General features: G+C 41.6%; 1 protein-coding gene and 1 long non-coding RNA gene across 3 annotated transcripts in view; one reads left to right on the top strand and one right to left on the bottom strand.

Annotated features, from left to right (window-relative positions):
- LOC119947651 overlaps positions 1–4,961 on the top strand; it is a 42,572-nt gene extending 37,611 nt beyond the window's left edge. For both annotated transcript variants that reach the window (XR_005456512.1, XR_005456511.1), the window contains exons 3-4: positions 4,570–4,666; positions 4,749–4,961. This is a non-coding gene — a long non-coding RNA (uncharacterized LOC119947651). The remainder of the gene's footprint in view (positions 1–4,569; positions 4,667–4,748) is intronic.
- On the bottom strand, positions 3,658–11,298 carry NDNF (neuron derived neurotrophic factor). The gene is made up of 3 exons (XM_038769245.1): positions 11,111–11,298; positions 6,786–6,910; positions 3,658–5,698 (listed from the first exon to the last, which is right to left on the bottom strand). The coding sequence occupies exons 1-3, from the start codon at positions 11,296–11,298 to the stop codon at positions 4,302–4,304; spliced, it is 1,710 nt and encodes a 569-aa protein (XP_038625173.1). The 3' UTR covers positions 3,658–4,301.
- Positions 11,299–20,045: the final 8,747 nt, after the last annotated feature.

The following is a 20,045-nucleotide window of genomic DNA, read 5'->3' as shown; positions in this document are numbered from 1 at the left end:
ACATTAGCTTCCCCAGTAATTACAGGGAATCCATCTTTCCTGCTAAAGTGTAAGATCCTTGAGGGCAGAGATCATGCCTACTAACTCTTTTGTATTCTTCCAAGCACTTAGTATGGTGCTCTTCACATAGTAGACTCTCACTTGATTGGTCACAGGCCGAGGTACAAAGTTCTATTCAAATGTCTATTCGGTGGCCTCCTCAGGCAGAGCTGACTGGCTGAAATACCATGCCAATTGGAAAAAGTGCAGCTCTCCCTTTCCTTCCCATCCCTGATCCAGTCAACATCTTTGGTACTTGACAGACCCTTGCAGCCTCGGATATTGCTCACTAACCCCCAGCCCTTGAGCCTGCTTTGTGTCTTGGGTCTAGGGCTATGCAAAGAAACTTTGAGTTAGGTGTTCTGGATGAAGATTTGTTTTTTAAACACTGCTTGTAACATACCACTTTTTTAAAAATCTGTAGAACCCAACAAAGACATCCTGACCAAAGATAAAAGAGCTAAGTGTTGATGGCAGGGCTGGAACTGGACAGAATGAAAATCAGGGATTAATTATTATTACTGTGTGTTGTGATGAGGTTGATACAAAGTTATCAGATTGGGCTCAGTCCCTCTCTCACACAGAGGATCATCATCATCATCAATCGTATTTATTGAGCGCTTACTGTGTGCAGAACACTGTACTAAGCGCTTGGTGGCTTCAGACCGGGGGGAACCCAGAAGTCCCCTCCAGCTTAAGGTGCTCCTCATATCATCCCACTTCTTTCAGGTGCCTCCTTACATTGCTGGGGCAATTTTCAAACCAGAGCAGTGTCTGTGGCAAAAGGGATATTGTAGGGGACAGGACCACCTGATCTTGGCCTAGTAGATAAAGCACAGGCCCGGGAGTCAGAAGCACAGCCTCTTGTTGGCTTTGTGACCTTAGGCAAGTCATTTTACTTTTCTGTCCCTCAGTTACCTCATCTGTGAAATGGAGATTGAAACTGTGAGCCCCATGTGGGACAGGGACTGTGCACAATGGATTTACTTGTATCTACACCAGTGCTTAGTACAGTGCCTGGCACATAGTAAGCACTTAAATATCATGACTATCATCATCATCAGCAGCATGGCTATAGTGGACCCTCTAAGGGCTGGGGTCTAGAAAAGGAGCCCCATTTTCCTCCATTATTGAAGCAACCTCAACCTCACTATGGACTTCATTATGCCTCTGAATGCATCAAATAGAGTTCCGTCATGAACACAAATTGAATAATAGCCAAAATGCCTCAAGTGTTTTTCCACATATGGCACATAAATATAGAATAGGGATGACTTGCAGCTTAAAAAGAAACTATCTGAAGTGACCATGGAAAAATATTTTATTTTCAAATAAGCACATTTCTAAACTGTCTGTGCATTGTTCCCATTAATAATGGCATGACCGTTTCAAAGGCACTGTGGAAATGGACTTCAAAAAGTTTAATTCTGTTTGAAATCCTAAGTTCCACAAAATTCAGAGCTCTTCAAGAGCACTTGCAGGAAGGCATCTCAGGAGAGAACTTTTCCCAATAATTATCTGGGTCACCCTGCTGGGAGTCTGTTTGGGTTCTAACTCTCCACTCTGATTCAGTTATCTGAACCAGACATTCAAGGTGATGTTTTCCTGCTTGCTAGTATCTCATTATTTCTAAGTACAAAACAGTTGCAATTATCACTCTGTTTTCTGGAATGACATGATGTTGCCTTCACATTTCTGAATGGAAACACCACTGATAATAATTCTGGCATTTACTAGGCACTATGTACTACTTACTACATTCCATACAAGACACTCAGGCACATTTTTTATCATACAATCTAAGAGGTGGAGGGAAGTACCAGGAAGTGGAAACTGAAGCACAGTATGGTTAAGGGAGTTGCCCAAGGACGCCCAGCAGGCCAGCGGCAGTATTGGGGTTAGAAGCCGGCTCTCCTGATTGTCAATCCTCTGCTTTTTCCACTAGTTCTGCTCTTGCTCCCTGAGAGATCCGCACACTTGCAAGCTGTTTTTTCATTATCTACATAATTTTCAAGTACATATTCATTATCTATAAGGGCTTCCTCATCAAAGCTTGAAAAACTGGGAAAGGCTGGATTATTCAGGCTGATATATGGACTCTTGACTCTCTGAAAGTGATTCTCCCCAGGGAGGCACGTTAGACACTTTTGGAAACTGTATGCAGTCTTGAAGGGCACTAGAGTAGCATTTAATGGAATAAATACAGCTCCTAAAAGATCCCTATTAAGGCTTGTCAACATAGCACAAAGGAGTGCCATCACACCTGTTGCTTTGCCAAAAACACTGGTTTTCGTTACACACTTTGGAGGGAGCCCCCATTTCTTCTGCCTCCTTGGGGACAGCAACAAGCCAAAGCACAGACTTTCTAGAGGAAGCTCCCTTGTGACTCCCACAACTCTAACCTATTGCTCATGCCCTTCCCCCGCTGAGAAGCAGCGTGGCTTAGTGGAAAGAGCACAGGCTTGGGGGTCAGAGGACACGGGTTCTAATCCCGGCTCCACCACTCGTCTGCTGTGTGACCTTGGGCATGCCACTTAACTTCTCTGTGCCTCAGTTAACTCATCTGTAAAATGGGAATTAAGACTGTGAGCCCCAGATGGGACAACCTGATTACCTTGGATCTACTCCAGTGCTTAGAACAGTGCTTGGCACATAGTAAGGGCTTAACAAATACCATAATAATAATAATAATAGTAATAACTATTATTATTGGAATCCCCTTGCCCCTCAGATCTGCCAAATCTCATCCTTCTCTTCCTTTTAAACTCTCCTATAAAGTGGCCTCTGCCAAGACTAATTCCCCACCTTTCTGGTCCTACCACCCCACTGGCCACCATGACATTCACATGTCTATCTATTTGTTTCATTGCTAACACATGTTTTTTAATCACTGCTGTCTATTTACTCACTCTTACCTCTTGTACATTTGGCTTCTTGCATTCCCTTGCTTCCCCCATTAGGTTGAAAACTCTCTGCCTCCAGTAGATGATCAATAAATGTTGCCATGGATGATAATAATGAAGGCTCAGAGTTCTTTGGCTCCTAAAATGCCACTGAGAGTCAATCATCCCCAAATCCCAGCGCTTCGTCTTACTGGTCAGGGTTGCTGAACAGTTAAAGGCGGGCAGTGTCATACTTTAAAAAAAAAAACAGCTTCTGTAGTTTTCCTCTTACTAACCACAGGCCTAAGTGGTGGTTGCTGAGTTGCTTCATCCGGAAATTAAATCAATTATTTTGTTAATATTTGAACAAATGGAAAAAAAAATCCTTGGAACAGCTGGATTTTGTCCTTAAAAAACAGATGTGTGAAATGGTACTCATTTTAAGTTGCAAGGAACATTTGTTTAACCTTGATTGACGTAGTGTCTGATTTGTCCTCGTCTGTGAGCAATTAAATGGTGATCTTCTTAACTTTCCAAATACCTGACTCCTGATCAATGCTAAAAAAACCGAACATGGACAACTTTCTGTACTGGAGTACAACACATTCATGGAGCTTTAGTCCTGCCACCATTTAGGCCACATTAGGAGCGAGAAGGAGTCCGAGGTGAGACGATGAGAAAGGAGGCTAACCAAACTGCCTGTTTTTCCCTTCGAAAATGGCGAAGACAAGACAAGCCGTGTATAATCTAGTATTTTTAATTTTATGTACAGGAATATAATGTATCACAACTTTGTACATGAAATACATACAGTATTTAAACATTTAACACAAAGCATTTACAATAGCAACGAAACCTGCTGGGGAGCAGTCCCATTCATACTTAGATTAGATCTGTACTTTAACAGGGGATGAATTTTAATAGTTTACAATCATAGAAACACAGACATTTAAAATGAGACTTTATAAAATAATTTACAGAAATCCTAGTATCTATGGGGCAAAGATATTTGCATTGGAGGCTGTGCGCACTGAGTGACCTGTTTCAGACTTTGTAATAAAATAATTTAGAAGCAGTTCATGCAAAGGTGGAAGCAAGGGATGGCCGTTCCTGTGAGTCTTCCCACTGTCCCGGACACCGTCGAGACCATCAAACAGGGAGCACCTGACACAGAATCATACAACTGCCAGATGCCTTCCAAGAGCATGTGGCTCGTTCCTCTTGAACATGAATTATGTAAACATAAATATGCAGGAGGCTAGCTTTTCTTACGCAGTACAAATATGGGTCACAACTTCTCTCAGCTGTGCAAGTAGTCAATCTTTATACTGAAGGGAAGCTAAAGCTCCGCTTGGAGTTCCGTACAGTGGATCTGTACTTCTAACAGAACTTCCTTGTTTTCACCAGTTTACTCTGATACTTCACCGAGTGCCCTCCGTGCCCTATGACGTACACATCCAGCAGGTATGATTTGCGTGGCAGGAGGCCTCTGATCGTCTCTGTGGTCACTGCTTTCTGCAGGTTCTGGCTGTGGAAATATTTACAGAGAACCTTTTCGGACTTCTTCCTTGTATCTGGCCCCAGACACTGATTCTGTTCCCTCTTCTTTTGCTCATCACTGTAGTCATCATCCACCTCCTTTTTGTAGATGCAGAACTTGTTTCTTTCCTGAGTGCCCAGCCAAGCCACTGTGACCGAGGAACAGGTACGGAGCTTGTCGAAGGCTTTGATTCGAGTATCATCAGGTAAGGAGGGGAATGACTGCTTACTGGGTCTCGAGGTGGCCAGGATCTTCAGCATAGAGGCTCCTTTCTTGTTGCCTTTCAGCCTGACGAGATACTTGGCTTTCGGTTTTCCCCTGATCTGAAACTGGCGGACGCTTTCGACATTCTGGGACAGGAGAAGTTTCCCATCTCGCCTGACTTGGATCTGGATAGCGTCCAGGCAGGAATGAATGAAGAAGGTGACCTTTTGATGGGAAGACACAGGGGCAAACCGTAGAAACTTTGCCCCCTTCCTCTTAATAAATACATCTGTAACCTTCCCATCTTTCAGCTCCACTGTCTTCTGTTTGGCTTCCTCTTTGGTTCTTGCGAAAGTGCCCAAGTAGGCGGTGCTCATGTTGCTATCGCTGTTCACTGCAAACATGTCAAAGTAGTACTGTGTATCGGGTTTCAGGTCGGACACAGTGAAGATATTCTTGTTCCCGATGCAGATCTTGTGGATGTCAACCTTGGGCTTTGAATAAAAATGGCGACCTAGCTTAGAAGATGGCTTCGTTACGAAGCCGCGCTCCTTCCCGGAATTGCTGTCTGATGGAAAACCAAAATGGGCAAAGTCGAAAGGGCTAAAATCCAGTCCAGGTTTGGGGGCCATCATGAAGGCATCATCCGCACTGAGTTTGGCTTCGACAGCGCAGAAACTTTTGAAATTGTGTTCTTTGTTGATGACCACACAATACTGAATTGGCTGTTTGAGCAAAGATGCGGTGGGGCTTGGCTTCCATGCCAAAGTAACTGTCGTACGTCCCAGAGAGGTCACATCGACCCTCGGGTCATAGGGGAGTTCAGGATATGGCTGATCTGACTCGGGGGTCGTGGTGGCATATACTTTAAAATGAGTATCCTTTTCTGTTGAAATAAGCTCCAGTTGGTATAAGCCAGAAGGGGATGTCGAAGACACAAAGTACTCGACATCATTGCCTTTGTAGGAGAATAACTCAGTGCCCTCATCATTGTTAATCTGCTGCCTCTGCTGTTCCAGTGGTTCTGGTTCACCTAGAATTTTTAAGAAGACCACCCTTTGTTACAAACCATGAGAACCAGAACATGGTGGAGCAATGAATCTTGTAAGGCTGCAACAGTTATCCGTCAAAAGATATGCATTCCTCAGTCAGGTGGATAGGTCAATTTCTTTTGGAAAGGAGCAGTGCACAATGATCCAAATATCTGATCCAATGATTTGAAAGCTGCTTTGTGCACACCGATGGTTTTAAGACATTTGTCTACTATCCCAAGCTTCTCTAGAAGTTTGTATGTGCGACCTTTAGCTCTTTTCCCCATTCTGTTTTTCTACAATTGTTTATCACCTTCTGAAGGAGTAACATTAATATTGTAGCTGGATTTCTTGTCCTTTCTAATCCAATTTATAGGTACACGAATGCAACAAGAACTTTCTACCGTCAGCTTCCCTGAACACTGGTTTGTGGGTCTCCTCCTTTCCCAGCAGTTGAAAAGGATAAGGCGCTTCTGAAAAGGGTGGTCTACACCCTGGGCAAAGATTTCTAGGGAACAGTCTTAGTCAAAAAGTTACTTCATCCATCTCCAATCAGGCCTTTAGCTACTGGGCAAGTACTACCCCTTCCAGGGGCTTCAGTGATAACAATTTTGGTGTTTGTTAAGCACTCACAGTATTCCAAGTACTGAGATAAGCTCTGGGGTACAGACAAGATAATGAGATCAGATACAGTCCCTGTCCCACATGAGGTTCACGGTCTAATAGGAAAGAAGAGAAAATATTACATCTCCTTATTCAGATGAGGAAAGTGAGACATAGACAAATTAAGTTACTTATCTATGGTCACACAGAAAGCCAATGGCAAAACTTGGACTAGAACCTGAGACTCTTTAACTCCCAGTCTCATTCAGATTCTCCTAGGCTGTGCTCTTCCTATTAGGCAATACTGCCTCCTAACTGACCCCAGCCCTTTCAATTAACCTTTTTTTTTTAAATCAGCACCTACACCACAATAAAAATGTTTCTTCATTCTTAACTGGGGTATTTGGATTCTTATTTTCTTGTTGATTTAAAAATGTATATTCTTAAACACCATAAAAAATGGCTTTAAAGAAGTCGGTTCCTCACCTGATCCTTCTCCACTGGTGTCTTCTGGGAGCTCTTGCAGACTCAGTTTCCATTCTAGAGGAGCATCACATGGTGTGACTGTAACAGATAGGGGTGTATTGTCTTCCTCCACCACAAAGAAATACCTGAAGAAACATGAATAAGTTCAAGCCATGGAAGAGACAAGGAAGGATTTACCATTTGAATTACATAGATTTGAGGAAGAAGTCAGTCCATTTTTAACTTCAGTAATTAGGAGAGGGCATGATGGATTCCTTGGGCACACTTCCTAGTGGCCTAAGCTTTCTTGCTAAATTAATCACCAATTTACTGAGAGAACTTAAGCACATTATTCATCCTCAGAGAAGTTCTAGTGGCTTGCCTCAGGCTACAAACAATAACTGAAAGCCACTTCTCCAGCCTTAACTGTTCTTTAAATCATTGATTCCCAACTATGTCACCAAGGGAGCCAAGGCAAGCTGTTATAATTCTAGGTATGACTGGGTTAGATTTTACTGCCCATGTGTGGTTGTCCTCAAGTATGATCCAGAAACCTTTTCTTGTTCTGAATTAAACCAAACTGGACCTGATTTCCCCATGTCACAGGATTGTAGTAATGTGGGAGTAGTTTGGTTTGCTTTGGACTGAGAAAGGTTAGAGTGCTACTTCTCCACTTAGCTGACTGTACTATTGGTTCCAAGTCACTGTAAGTCCTAGAAATCCTCTTTCTCAACACAGATATTAAGTGCCCCATGACCAAGGGTTGTTTAAAAAAATCTTATTTCAAAAAGGCTTCCAGTTCCTAGAAAAAATTACACCTTTCTGTACTAAACAGAACCACTAAATATGCAGTTATTCAGTTCAACAGTCCCTTTGATACCTTTCAGATAGAATTTTCACAATCCAGTCAACTGGACAGAGCTTTCAACACTCCAGTTTGTCAATCTTTTTCCAGAAATAAAGCTCTATAAGCTAGTCTTTAGTGCACTAGAATAAGAGTTAATTTATTTTTAACTTAATAATTTTTTTAAATGAATTAAAAATTACTCTTCTGCCTTTTTTCTTTAAGGATATACTTCATAATTCCCACAGGGACTGTCAGGGACAAATCTTAACAAGAACAGTAATGACTTGTATATTTTTTTTTCTAAAAAGCCCTAAGTCCAATTGTTCAATTAACTTTCAAAATATCCCTGTCACAGAGCCCATTTTCCAGATGGAGCAAATAAAGCCCAGAGAGATTTACTAATTTTTATAGGTCACTGAGTTACTACTCAGTGGGCAAAACACAAACAGAAACCAGATCTTCTACCTTCCTCATTTAGTATTCTATCCAATCAATCAATAAAAATCAGTGGTATTTATTGCTTCCTTCGCTAGACTGTAAGTTTGTTGTGGGCAGGAAATGTGTGTTTATTGTTATATTGTACTCTCCTGTGCACTTAGTATAGTGCTCTGCACCCAGTAAGTGCTCAATAAATATGATTGACTGATTGACTTCTGTGTGCAGAGCACTGTACTAGGCATTTGGGAGAGTATATTCCTTACATTACTAGACAAGTATAACATTTTCTTCAAATATTGGACCAGATAGGACCAGAACAGGTGACTAGTACTTCTCAATGACTAAGCATTAAGTGAATTCCAGATTCCATAAAAGCTCATGGAGAAGCTTTTAGGACCAAATTTTCAGCCTGACCTTAATAAAACCTCAGTTTTAAGAGAAGGGTTTTGGCTCCTTGATTTGGGTGTCTACCTCAGAAGCTGTCCTCACTGGCCCTGCCGTCTCTTCCCGGACCTGTTACGCTGTACCTTCAACTATTTATTTATTATCATAATTATGATGTGCTTATTATTCTTATTGGTATTGGTACAAATATAATGGTATTTGTTAAGCATTCACTATACGCCAAACACTGAACTGCATCCTGGGACAGACAGAAGACAATCAGAATGGACACAGTCCTATCCCATACGGGGCTCATAGTCAAAGTGGGAGGAAGAACAAGCACTATATTCTCATTTTACAGGTAACCAAACTGAGGCACAGAGAAATGCAGTGACCTGCTAAGGATCACAGAGCGGACAAGTGATGGAGTCAGGATTAGATCCCAGGTTCCCTGATTCCCAGGTCTGTGATCTTTCCATGAAGTTACCCTGCTGGTTACACACACTTATGGATTCCAAAATGAGGATTACAAATAGGATCCTCAATCAATGTGTTTTCTTCTAATCCTTTAAATTAAAAACCAAAACTTTATCACTGAATTTTCATAAGCCAGCTCACCTAAGAAAAATAAAGGTGTTGAGGCTGTTGAGACACTGCAGTGACCTGAATAACTGAATTCGGATGTTTTATATATAAAGAAACAGAACCAAGTGCTCTATGATACAAATTGCTTGTTCTTTCTCAAGTCAAATGTTAATTAAAGTACCTTCTTCTACCCTTTACTGTTCTCATTAGATTAACTTTAATTTGATTTAGGAATATTAGTCCATGAAATGTACAGTCACATTTTTTTTTACAAATTCCCTCAAGAAAATTAAACTAAAAGATTCATAACACATAGTGTACAGCACTTTTTAGAGCTCTTTTGACATATTCACTCTTGCACTTTTCCTCAGCAATCCACTGGTCCCACTGGTGTGGGGAATTAATTTAATTCCTGGTGGAGACAGTGCCTGTTTGATTTCTGCACAGCACCTCCACCTTACAAAACCGAATACCCCCAACCCTATTCAACAATAACAAAAATAATACCAGATTTATACACCAAGTGAATCTACCTTGGAGCTATGGGCAACAGACCAACACCCTTCTCATGTTCAACAGCCAACTTAAAATCACATCTCCTCCATGAGGCCTTCCCCAACTAAGCTCTCATTTCCCTACTTATGGGCTCCCTTTTGTGCTGCGTATGCATTTGGGTCTGTTGCTCCAAGCACTTTGATATTCTCCCCTCTTCTAGCTCCACATAACTTATGTACTTATGTCTGTCTGCAATTTATTTTAATGTCTGTCTCACCCTCTAGTCTGCAAACTCCTTTAGATAAGGTTCACGTTTACCTATTGTTGTGTCTTGTATTCTCCCATGTGCTCAGTACAGTGCTCTGCACATAGTAAAGTGCTCAATAAATGCCACTGATGGATTGATTTGGCCTCTGAAGGCTTGAATGAGCTCTTCCCCAATGTGTCTAGTCCCTTCTGGGGCATGGCCCACTGGGATTCTAGATAAATCATCACGTGAATCACTATCCCAGGTGGAAAACATGCAAAGGGTTCAGGGAGGGAGGGCAGGGCCAATGCACTTTGTTGGCTCCCGGCAAACTGGTATCTCAAGGCCAGAGGGGTTTCCTAAGAATGGAACTGTCTGCTGCTGCTATTGTTCTGTCCAACGTCTACCCTGGAGGAGATACTTTAAGGAGCAGAAGCTCTAAAGCAAAAGGTAACTCTGCTTCTCCCTTGTCATGCTTTACACCTGACCCCAGGTTTGCCCAAAGTCCCATCAAACATCTGCCCCACAGAGCCCAGAGGAGAGAAGCAGGAGAAAGGCAGAGCCTTAAGGGGCTCTTCTGTTCCCAGGGAAGGGCAGCGACTGCAAAAGTCCCCTTAAAATTGAATAACCGCTTTGCCAGCAACTAAAACCTGCCTCTGTGCGGGCAAGCAAGGCTCCCCATGATTTATTCCTAAATTGAGTTAATTCTACTAATACACTACCTCAAGTGAAAAGTCCTTGAGGAGAATTTTCCCTATCGCCTAAAGTCATCAGTGCCCACAGATCATAAAATACAGTTGGCCACTCCCTGAGTGATGACTTGTCCAGTTGAGCTCAAAGGAGGTGGACAGGTCCCTGAAGAAAAATTCTGGGTGAAGCACGTTTGGCACTTGGTACTGTTTCCAAAGTTGAACCTTTCTAGCTCAGTAGTCCAGCACTTGTTTCCTCTTGACTGCTGCCCAAAGGGTAGAACATCCCAATTTTCATCAGTGTTACTAAAATTAACACTGATTTAGCTAACTGGGGCAGAAGGGGAAAGTTGTCTCACAGAAACTGCTACAAACTTCCAGATACAACCCTCTGAGGAATCAAACCCAGCAGTTTCCAGCCTGGAAGAATAACAAACAACCACCCAGAAGTGCCTGAAAGACGAAGGTGGAGTCTCTAAACGGTCAGAAGGAACTCTTGGGTATCCTCTAAAACCCACCATTTTGCTTTACATTTGGAATACAGAGGCTGATGGTACTCGCAGACTTTGTGTCTCCAGTCAACCTGATTCTAAAAGTGAGTTTCCTTTCTTATACATCCTTTATGAGGATGCTGGCATTCAAGGCTCTATGGTCAGGATACCTTTTAGGTGTGTCTCTAAAGAGATAGCTGCTAATTTCAGCTCCGTCTGGGATAACTGATGAGTCATGGAAAAATGCTTTGTCCCGGATCTGCATCTGAAAAAGTTCCTCATCTCTGGTAGGTAACTTCTGGGCCCTGGAACAGAGTGGCAGCAGCAGCCACGCCACACACCACTGAAGCAGGATCATCCTAGAGTAACAAAAATGATTGATGTGTGTTAGTTCTCAGTCTCAAGAACTGAAGCAATTCCTCACCAAATCTTAAACAATCAGAAGTATTTATTAAACAGATATCTACTGTGTCCCAGAGCACTGGGAAGAGTACAACCAAATTAGCAGACACGATCCTTGCCCTCAAGGAGCTTACAATCTAGTCTACAACCATACACACAAAGATGCTAACGTACAAATGTGGGAACTGGAAACTTTCCGGCCAGTCCTGGCAGGCAAATACTGCTAACAGTTGAGGAGAAAGACAGTCTCTTCAGTGTGACCAGTATTATTACAACAGATTGTTTAAGACAATGTGAGAAATGAAAACTGTTTCTCATGAAGGCGTCCTCTAAATGAACTTCCTCAACTCTCAAAGCCATATACTTGGCGTCAGCGTCATTGAAATTTAACTTTACTAAAATAAACAACTTCTGATTATAGGATTAGGCAGACTAAGCCGCACTTCTTAAATTATTTTGCTGGCTAATCCACTTAAAAGGCTCATGTGGGCAGGACCTTTTACCCTCATTAACCACCAACAGGAAAGAGACACCACTTCACCTTTTCTTTGTCGAAAATATCATATTCCTTACACCAAAAAGTACATCAAACTGCATTTGTTAATTTCTGACAAGGTTTGAACTATCTCAAATGCCACATCATAGCTGGGGCCTGAATTGTTTTTGATCATCCTTTCCAAGCACTTAGTACAGTGCTCTGCACACAGTAAGTGCTCAATAAATACAACTGAATGAATGAATGAACTAATGGTCAGATGAACAGGATTGCCCACTGTGTGTAGGTTACAGATGGTCAAATATAAAATATTCAATTATAAAATATCAAATTTATATGAATGAAAAGTTAGTTATTAATATTCATTCTCTGAAACACTAATGGAAGTTTGTTATTAGTTCACTTTCACCAAGTCAATGACTGATGTATTTTTATAACATCTGCAAAGGTGAAACTTCTTGAGAACAAATAACCTGCAGCAGTTTCACAACATTCATTGTGAATATTTCTAGTCACCTCTCTGTTCACTGGAAAAAGAAAATCCTCTTTGCAAGTTGAAATTTATTGTTGTAGTTTTCAAAGGATGGAGGAGCTAAGGTTGTTTTGAATTGGACCTACTGATTGAAAGGATTTGCCTGCTATATGTCACTTATGGTAAGCCATGACTACCAAAGGGGAAAAGAAATCCAGTAAAAAAGCTTTTCCTTCTCAAAATAAAGGCTAAAAGGAAATGTAAAAGTCTAGATTTTTCTTCTCTAGGATTGCAAAAGTGCCCTCTAATGGCCTGTCCGCTCCTCTTTCCATTTTTTTCAGTTTCTTTCTCCACTAAAGATCAGTGAGAATAAATTTCCACCAAAACTAGGGCTTAAGTCTCACACAGGTTCTCTCGAGAATTTCCTGCCAAGACTCTTCTTTTGGTGGAAGTAGGAAGAGGAGGAGCCTGGAAATACCCCCATGGTTGGCATGGTACTGAAGAAGGGAGGAATTTTTCATCTGTGAAACACTGTTTGAAGGGCAAATGTAGTAGCCTGGCTCCAGATTCCTCTGAGATAAAATTGGACAAAAGAAGCAGCAGGACAGAGCTGGGACCCTTAGTAAGACCCAATCTCATCTCAGGAAGGAAAAGGAGAGTCCTACTGACACAAAACAGTAAATTTGACTTTAATAGTTTACCCTGTACTGCCTAAGGGCCACAGTTCAGAAGAAAACTTCTACATTAGAAGGCACAAGAGCAACATTTCTGAGAAACCTCTCCCACCTGCCACTCACAGAGGGTTCACTGCACTGTGGATGAAGGCAGCAGTGAGAGACTTTTCCGCTGCAGAACAAACAGCTTTTTAAACATTCCACATTGTTTATTCAAATACAAAACCTCAAGGTGCTCTTGGTAGGCCTTTCTCTATCCAATACTAGTCCCTGTGAAGGGAAGGGATCAGTTTACTATTCTAAATTATCACTCATGTTGAGATAATGGATTAACTGGTTTTTTCAAAATACATCCTCAACTATTGGAGTTAATAACCTTCCAGAGATAGTTACAATAAGAGAATATTCAAATATTTTTAAAGTATACAGCTGGATCTCAGAAGAGAATAAGCTCAAGCAGGTAAACTTCTAGGTAATAGTATGCCCTATATTCTAGGAAAATAATGAGTAACACCAATCAATCGGTAATGCTATAGTACTATAGGGGAGATAGAGAATAGCATGGATAATTGAAACCCACAGATAATCCAAATAATTTTAGCCAAGTTTTTATCATCACCTTTACCTAATTGCTTTTCAGAACAGTTGCACAGATGCAAAATAAATTTGCAACTGGAAATCCCCAAGAGGAAAATGATTCCCCCCATAATCCTGGGTCGATTGTACTTCACTAGCAAACTATCCAGGTGATTAGGGCCCAAAAGAATATCATTATAAATACCTATATTCATGAATTCACAACTACTTGGGGCAGACCTTAAAGGTTAACTGAATCTGCTGATGTCTTATCAGTAGTCACTGTCTCAAACCCTTTGGAAAACTGAGGCTACAGGGATATGCTAGTGCTTTTTCTCCCTGTCCAGCAGGGCTGGAAAGATTGGGCTGTGGAAGACAAGGTGGTTTAGGTGTGGAATTGCATTATGTGTTCCTTAATTAGGCCACGAGTCTGAATGATTGACAAGTGACAGCTGGGGTTCTGGCCACCCAGGATCTGTCTTCCCCACCGACAAGCACCCCAACCAACCCAGCCAGGATGCTGGGAACTGCTCTAAAAGCAGTCAGGTTGGAATGGAGGGTCAGGACCCAGAGGTGGAACAGTCTGAAATGTTTCCAATCGAACTCTTCAAAGTTCCCAAGGTTGTCTCAGACAGAGCTAGGGGTACATGGCACTTAGCAGGTAAGACTGTCTCATGTAGATTCAGCCTGTAAATGAGTTATTCTGTCAAAAATTTTTCTTCCAAAAGCACAACTCCCCCATGAACACACTTTCACTGAATACCAGGGCTGTATGGGGCCAATCTATTTAGTGAAAGGACTTGGTATTGCAGAGGAAATACTGGTTTTTGACCACAGTCACAGCGAAAATTGAACCCTTAATACCAAATAATGCTTGTATAGAGTCATTGTCCGGACAGGGGTGTTTGCGGAACAGACAGACCACTCGTTTCCCCACCACCACCACGCCCTGTACAAATCCCATTTTGACCCTTTCCAGCCCTCCACCCTGCCTCTCCCCATTCCCCCCCGTCAACTTCTTGGAAGTCTTTAAAACCAGTAGGGTAATGGAAGAGGAGCAGAGGAGAAAAGCCAGGATGTCCCAGCATCATCGGGTAGCCTCTGGGCTAGTCAGGAGACCCTCTCACAAGCACACCCAGAAGCCAGAAACCCATCAGTCTGGTTACAGTCTCTGGGCACCCAAAACGGGGCGCACAAAATAATTCTGGTCACTGGAATATTGACACAGCTATGTGACGCAATAATAATAACGATGGTATTTATTAAGCATTTACTGTGTACCAAGCACTATTAGATCCAGAGAAGCCCAGAGGGAGGGAGAGAGTCACAGAGGCTCACAAGACTGGAAATATCTTTGGAAATTTTTGTTCTAAATCCCATCGATGTGATAAGGGATGAGCTTTTTACAGGGAAGCATGACTCCTAGAGAAGCCTTAGCTGTTAGTATGAAACTCACATCCTAATAGGTTCAAACAGCTTTCAGTACATTTTAGATTGTGAGCGCCCCGAGGGACAGGGACCTTGTTTAATCCCCATCTGTGTATTCTCTCCCAGTGCTTATTACAGCGCTCTGCACACATTAAGTGCTTAATTAATACTATTATTAGTTGTACTCCAACAAAAAGGGGCTAGTTGCAAATCACTGTTTTTGTTCGACTGAAAATTAGATTACTTCTACTACACCTTTCAAAAACAAGAATTTTGATTTCTTTTTCCAAACAAGTGTTGATTGCCCTACGCATTTGGAGGCATTTAGTGTGCAGCAGTCTATTAATCGAGGAAAGAGTGAATTTCTTAAAACCCCTAAATGATCCGGGTAATTTGCTAGTGTGGAAACAGCATGTCTTAGTGGAAAGAGCCCGGGCTTGGGAGTCAGAGCACATGGGTTCTAATCCCTGCTCTGCCACTTGCCTGCTGTGTGTCCTTGGGCAAGTCACTTAACTTCTCTGTGCCTCAGTTACCTCGTCTGTAAAATGGGGATTGAAAGTGTGAGCCCCACATGGGACAACCCAATTACCTTGTATCTACCCCAGCGCTTGGAACAGTGCTTGGCACATAGTAAGCGCTTAACAAATATCATAATTATTATAATTATTATTAGATGTAACCCAAATCTATACCATGTTTGTTGATAATAATGGGTGAAATTGAGTGCTTTTTTTAATTTTCCAAAACACTTTCACAGTACTAATCTCATTTTAGTCTTCACAACAGCCCTGTGAGGTGGGGACAGTTATTATCATCCCCGTTTTAAAGAAGGGGAAACTGAGGCTCAGAGAGGCTAAGTGACTTGCTCAAACACCCAGACTCTTGCTCTTTCCACTACATGGTGCTCCCTCCCTTAACTTAAAGCAGGTGGAATCTCTCCCAGTCTCAGCTTTGGCCCCTTACCTTTTAGGACTCAGGCATTCCCTGACACATATGCATAGATGGGTGCACTTGTGCACTGAAAAGTCTTTTGCATCTTCATGTTTCTCAACACAATCAGTTTTGTTTTCAAGGCAGCTCATGGGTGATGAGCAATGGCACATTTTCATCTCCGTTTATTCAGAAACCCATTCCACTGACAAATTTTCTGACTATAAGACTGCATCCTTCTGCTGCCCTTAACTGGCCTTAGGCCATACTTGATTGGCAGCTGCCCCAGTTGACAGGCAGCTGATTCCTCAGCTCCCATGTTGTTGATAGAATATCCATGCATGTGGAACTGCCCACTTTGTCAGGAAGACAGGCCAAGTCAGGGTCCCAGGGCAGGCTCTGAAGGGGAAACAGAAGTACCTGGCTCCCACAACACTACACCGGTCTGAAACAGCATGAGCTCTACCAGCTTCAGTTTTTTCCTCTATAAAAACTGGTTCAAAATATGTCTGTCTGTCAGGATTGGGCGATAATACTATTGGTCAGAATGAAAATAAATCCCTACCCACCTGCCCCTGTGTTGTATTGGCATCAAGGGTACAGAATTCTGTTTTGCCACATTATCTTACCTTGTAAAAATAGTTTTTTGGAACTTTTTTTTTAAAAGTTCAGGAATTTGTTAAGCACCTTCTACATTTCAGGCATTGTACTAAATGTTGAGGTAGATACAAGCTAATCAGATTGGACATAATCCTTGACCCCGGTGGGGCTCACAGTCTTAATCCTCTTTTGACAGATGAGGTAACTGAGGCACAGAGAAATTAAATCCCATGCCCAAAGTCACACACCATACATGTGACAGAGCCAGGATTAGGAATGACTTCCAGGCCCGTTGTCCTTTCCATTGGGTCATGCTGCTTTTCAACACAACCGCTATAACTAAAATCCTGACTACTGACAGAAAATACTCATGCTTTACCTCTAAGAAGGAATGTTATAAATCAAAACTATTTTGACCTTCCTCGACATTACAGTTACAAAACTATTAGTCCTAATGTACATAAATCTCTACCCATCTGCCTCCATGACAATCTGGCAACAGGAATAGTGTGATCAGAGCAAACGTATATAATTTCTCCCCCCCCCAAATAAGGAAATACTGATTATTAGGTTAGATAGGCACTCATATTTGTATAACGGTCAATAACTGCCTTTTAGTTTTTTATTTTGTCAACTAGGAGGTATACCTATTAATCAAAGTGTATCATATGAAATCCACAGATTAAAAATAAAAACAATACTGCAATTAAGACTCATGAAATTGTCCTGTGGCATTTTGATATGTAAAAACTTTCTGGTTACTGCCCAACTAGGTGCAGGTCACAAAGACCTGAAAAGGATTTACAGTAATAAAAAAAATAATAAAAGTATGGGGGGAAAATCTGGGTTTACTTGAAAGCAGATGCATCTGGAATAAATAAAACCTAATGTTTAATTACAGAGAGTGGAAAGTGCATGATTGTAATTTAGTGAGGATAATTTCAAGGCATAGTCTGCCACAGAGATTTCTGCGTTATGTTTCTTTTCTTTTTGCATGAATACTTAACTCTTTTTTAACTCCAACATTTAAACTCGAGGGCATTAATTTTTGTTTGAATTACCCATGCTACATCTGATAATAAATCTGTAGCATTTGATTTAGCTATAACCTTGAAAATGAAAATGGTACATGTTCACTCTGACTTGTTACAGTGAAGGGAGTGAAGGGACAAAGAACAGGGCCATTAGAAACCCTCTTTTGGAGTAGTTGATAACTCTGACATGAAAATTATTTCAGAGTTGAAATATGGAAAAAAAAGAAGTCCAAAATCCAGAGTTGCCTTTAGGATTATTGTTGTTTTGTTTCGAAATAAGTTTGGTTGAAATGATTTGGCCGCTCCTATAACCACAAACACAACTTACTGTTAACAGTGAAATGTTCCGGGAGGTTACTCCAGAATATAATACTGTTATGCATTCAGAGGAAAATTCAGGAAAACAGTCCACATATTGCACTCTAAATCTGCATAAGATCTACCTCGAAGGCTATTTAGGATCTGTTGGTTCTGAACTCAAGCAGACCCACAGTTTACATATTCAACTTCTACTGGCGTGAAAAACTGAAATTTAGGGCAGAATGAGAATTGGTGCACTATTAGGCTAATAATCCATGGATTAAAGATCCCTAAGTATACACTGATATGACACACAGTAATGGCTCCTTTGAAGCTGATAGGATCCATCATGCAGATAATCCATGGATTAGGAGATATTCCCATGTACTTCACTGAGAATTTTTTCCCCCAGTCTCCTCCCACCATTCCCGGGATGGTTGACTGTTCAATGCCTGATTTACCTCACTCATACAAAAACATCAGAACATAAGACTTCTGTTTCCCTCCTCTTTCTAAAGTGGATAGTTCCAATGCACAAATAGGAGGGCCTGGCTTCAGAACGTAAGCAAGTGATGCAGGGGCAATTAGTCAATCATTATTGTGGAGGAGGGGAGCACCAACAACCTCACTCTACCTAAGTCAGGGTGAATAAGCCCCTGGGAGGAGAACAATGGCGTGGATGAGGGGTTCTCCCAGAGAATCACTTAAGGTTCAGGCTGACTTCCATGTGATGTCATTAAGTTATATAACATAAAGATATCATATGGAGTTGGGGGCGGGGGGGCAGATTTTCCCCACTGTCAAATTATGGCCAAATGTTTCAAACTGACCCAGCAACCAAGAGTGGCCAGTGATGGCACTCAAGGATTCCGGACACCCCTTCCCCAACCCCAAAACACACACACAAAAACTGAATTGTTGAGTAAAAAAATTGAACCAATAGCTCCTTCACATCCCATGCTACTCTAAACCCCAGTGTGAAAGGGAAAAGATTCTCTTACTATTTACTTAGAAGAAATTATAATATGTTTTTCAAGCAACACCGGCTGCTCCTTTGGTTTTCATTTGATGCTCCCCATCTGATTACTGCATCCACTGAACCCTACTCTTTTTGTAGAAGCTGGAAGGGACAATGATGCTCCAAAATAGAGGCCCCCTCAAATGACACTTCTCTCAAATCTCTCTCAAAGATACCACAGAATCAAACAAACTAAGTTCAAAAAAGGCTGGAAAGTGATTTTTGTGAGCACATACCAACTAGCTAGCATTTGTTTAATAGATATGGTTACATGTTAATCTCAGCAACAGTGGGAAACAGGGCAGATTGAATGTTAATGCTGCTTACTAAATAAAGGTTAGACAGTCCAATTCTCATCTGTGCAACCCTTTAAGGAATAATTAATTCCCTCTATGAGAACTATTTGGTAGAACTACAGAAAATGAGATTCTAGATCACAGTGTAATTAAATTTACAGTTCTGGATGCTTATTTATAAAGTTTCTTTAGGAAGGCTGAGAAAGGCAATTTTCAGTTTGTGGGCCTGTGGACTTCAGGGCCTGTCAACTGGTGAGTGGTAGTTTGAAGTCCCAGAAGAAGAGGACAGGTCACGGTGGGTAAAATGATTATTGGGTATTATGTGAGGTTTTAAATGGTGGGATAGAGAGGCAACTATAAAAGGTACCAGGGATTGACTTGCTAATGGGAGTGCTGAAATTTTACATGTATATAATTTAACATATTCCCATTAGCATACTGTGCACAAGTGTCATAACACTTTTGGATCTTATTACATAGATGCAATTGCCGCCTATGTCTGCCTCTTTCCTTCTTCAACTTGCAATCTTTTTGAGGCCAGAAACCAGGTCTTCTACTTTCATTTTTGTTCTTAAGGGCCTAGAACAGAGATTGCCGGACAGTAAGTGCTCCATAAATACTGATGACTACAATGATGCTTGGTTGCGTTGGGGAGGATGAAGATGAAGGCTCTGGAGTGAAGTGAGAAGATACCTAAGAGTTGAGAAATGGGCCTGAAAAGGAGGAATTATAAGACATGTATCGAATGAGGCAGGAAGGAGCCACCTGCAATCAGAAGAAATGGAGCAAAGGAGAGGCAGAAGCATTCTGGGGAGCATAAGAAAGGCACTGTCAGATGCGTAAGGGATCACCAATACCTCTTTAAGGGTATGGTACCCA

This window comes from Tachyglossus aculeatus, chromosome X5 (assembly GCF_015852505.1).
Source record: "Tachyglossus aculeatus isolate mTacAcu1 chromosome X5, mTacAcu1.pri, whole genome shotgun sequence".
In the NCBI taxonomy this organism is placed as follows: Eukaryota; Metazoa; Chordata; class Mammalia; order Monotremata; family Tachyglossidae; genus Tachyglossus; species Tachyglossus aculeatus.
The sequence above is the reverse complement of the archived record's forward strand: the minus strand, read 5'-3'. Positions and strand labels throughout refer to the sequence as shown.

What these genes read in the sequence shown, in the direction of transcription:
- NDNF (XM_038769245.1), bottom strand. Translation starts at nt 11,298, where the DNA reads ATGATCCTGCTTCAGTGGTGTGTGGCGTGGCTGCTGCTGCCACTCTGT. An exon ending in TTTAGAGACACACCTAAAAG is followed by an intron (nt 6,911 to 11,110) that starts GTATCCTGACCA and finishes ATGTTTCTTCAG; the next exon opens with GTATTTCTTTGTGGTGGAGG. An exon ending in CACCAGTGGAGAAGGATCAG is followed by an intron (nt 5,699 to 6,785) that starts GTGAGGAACCGA and finishes TAAAAATTCTAG; the next exon opens with GTGAACCAGAACCACTGGAA.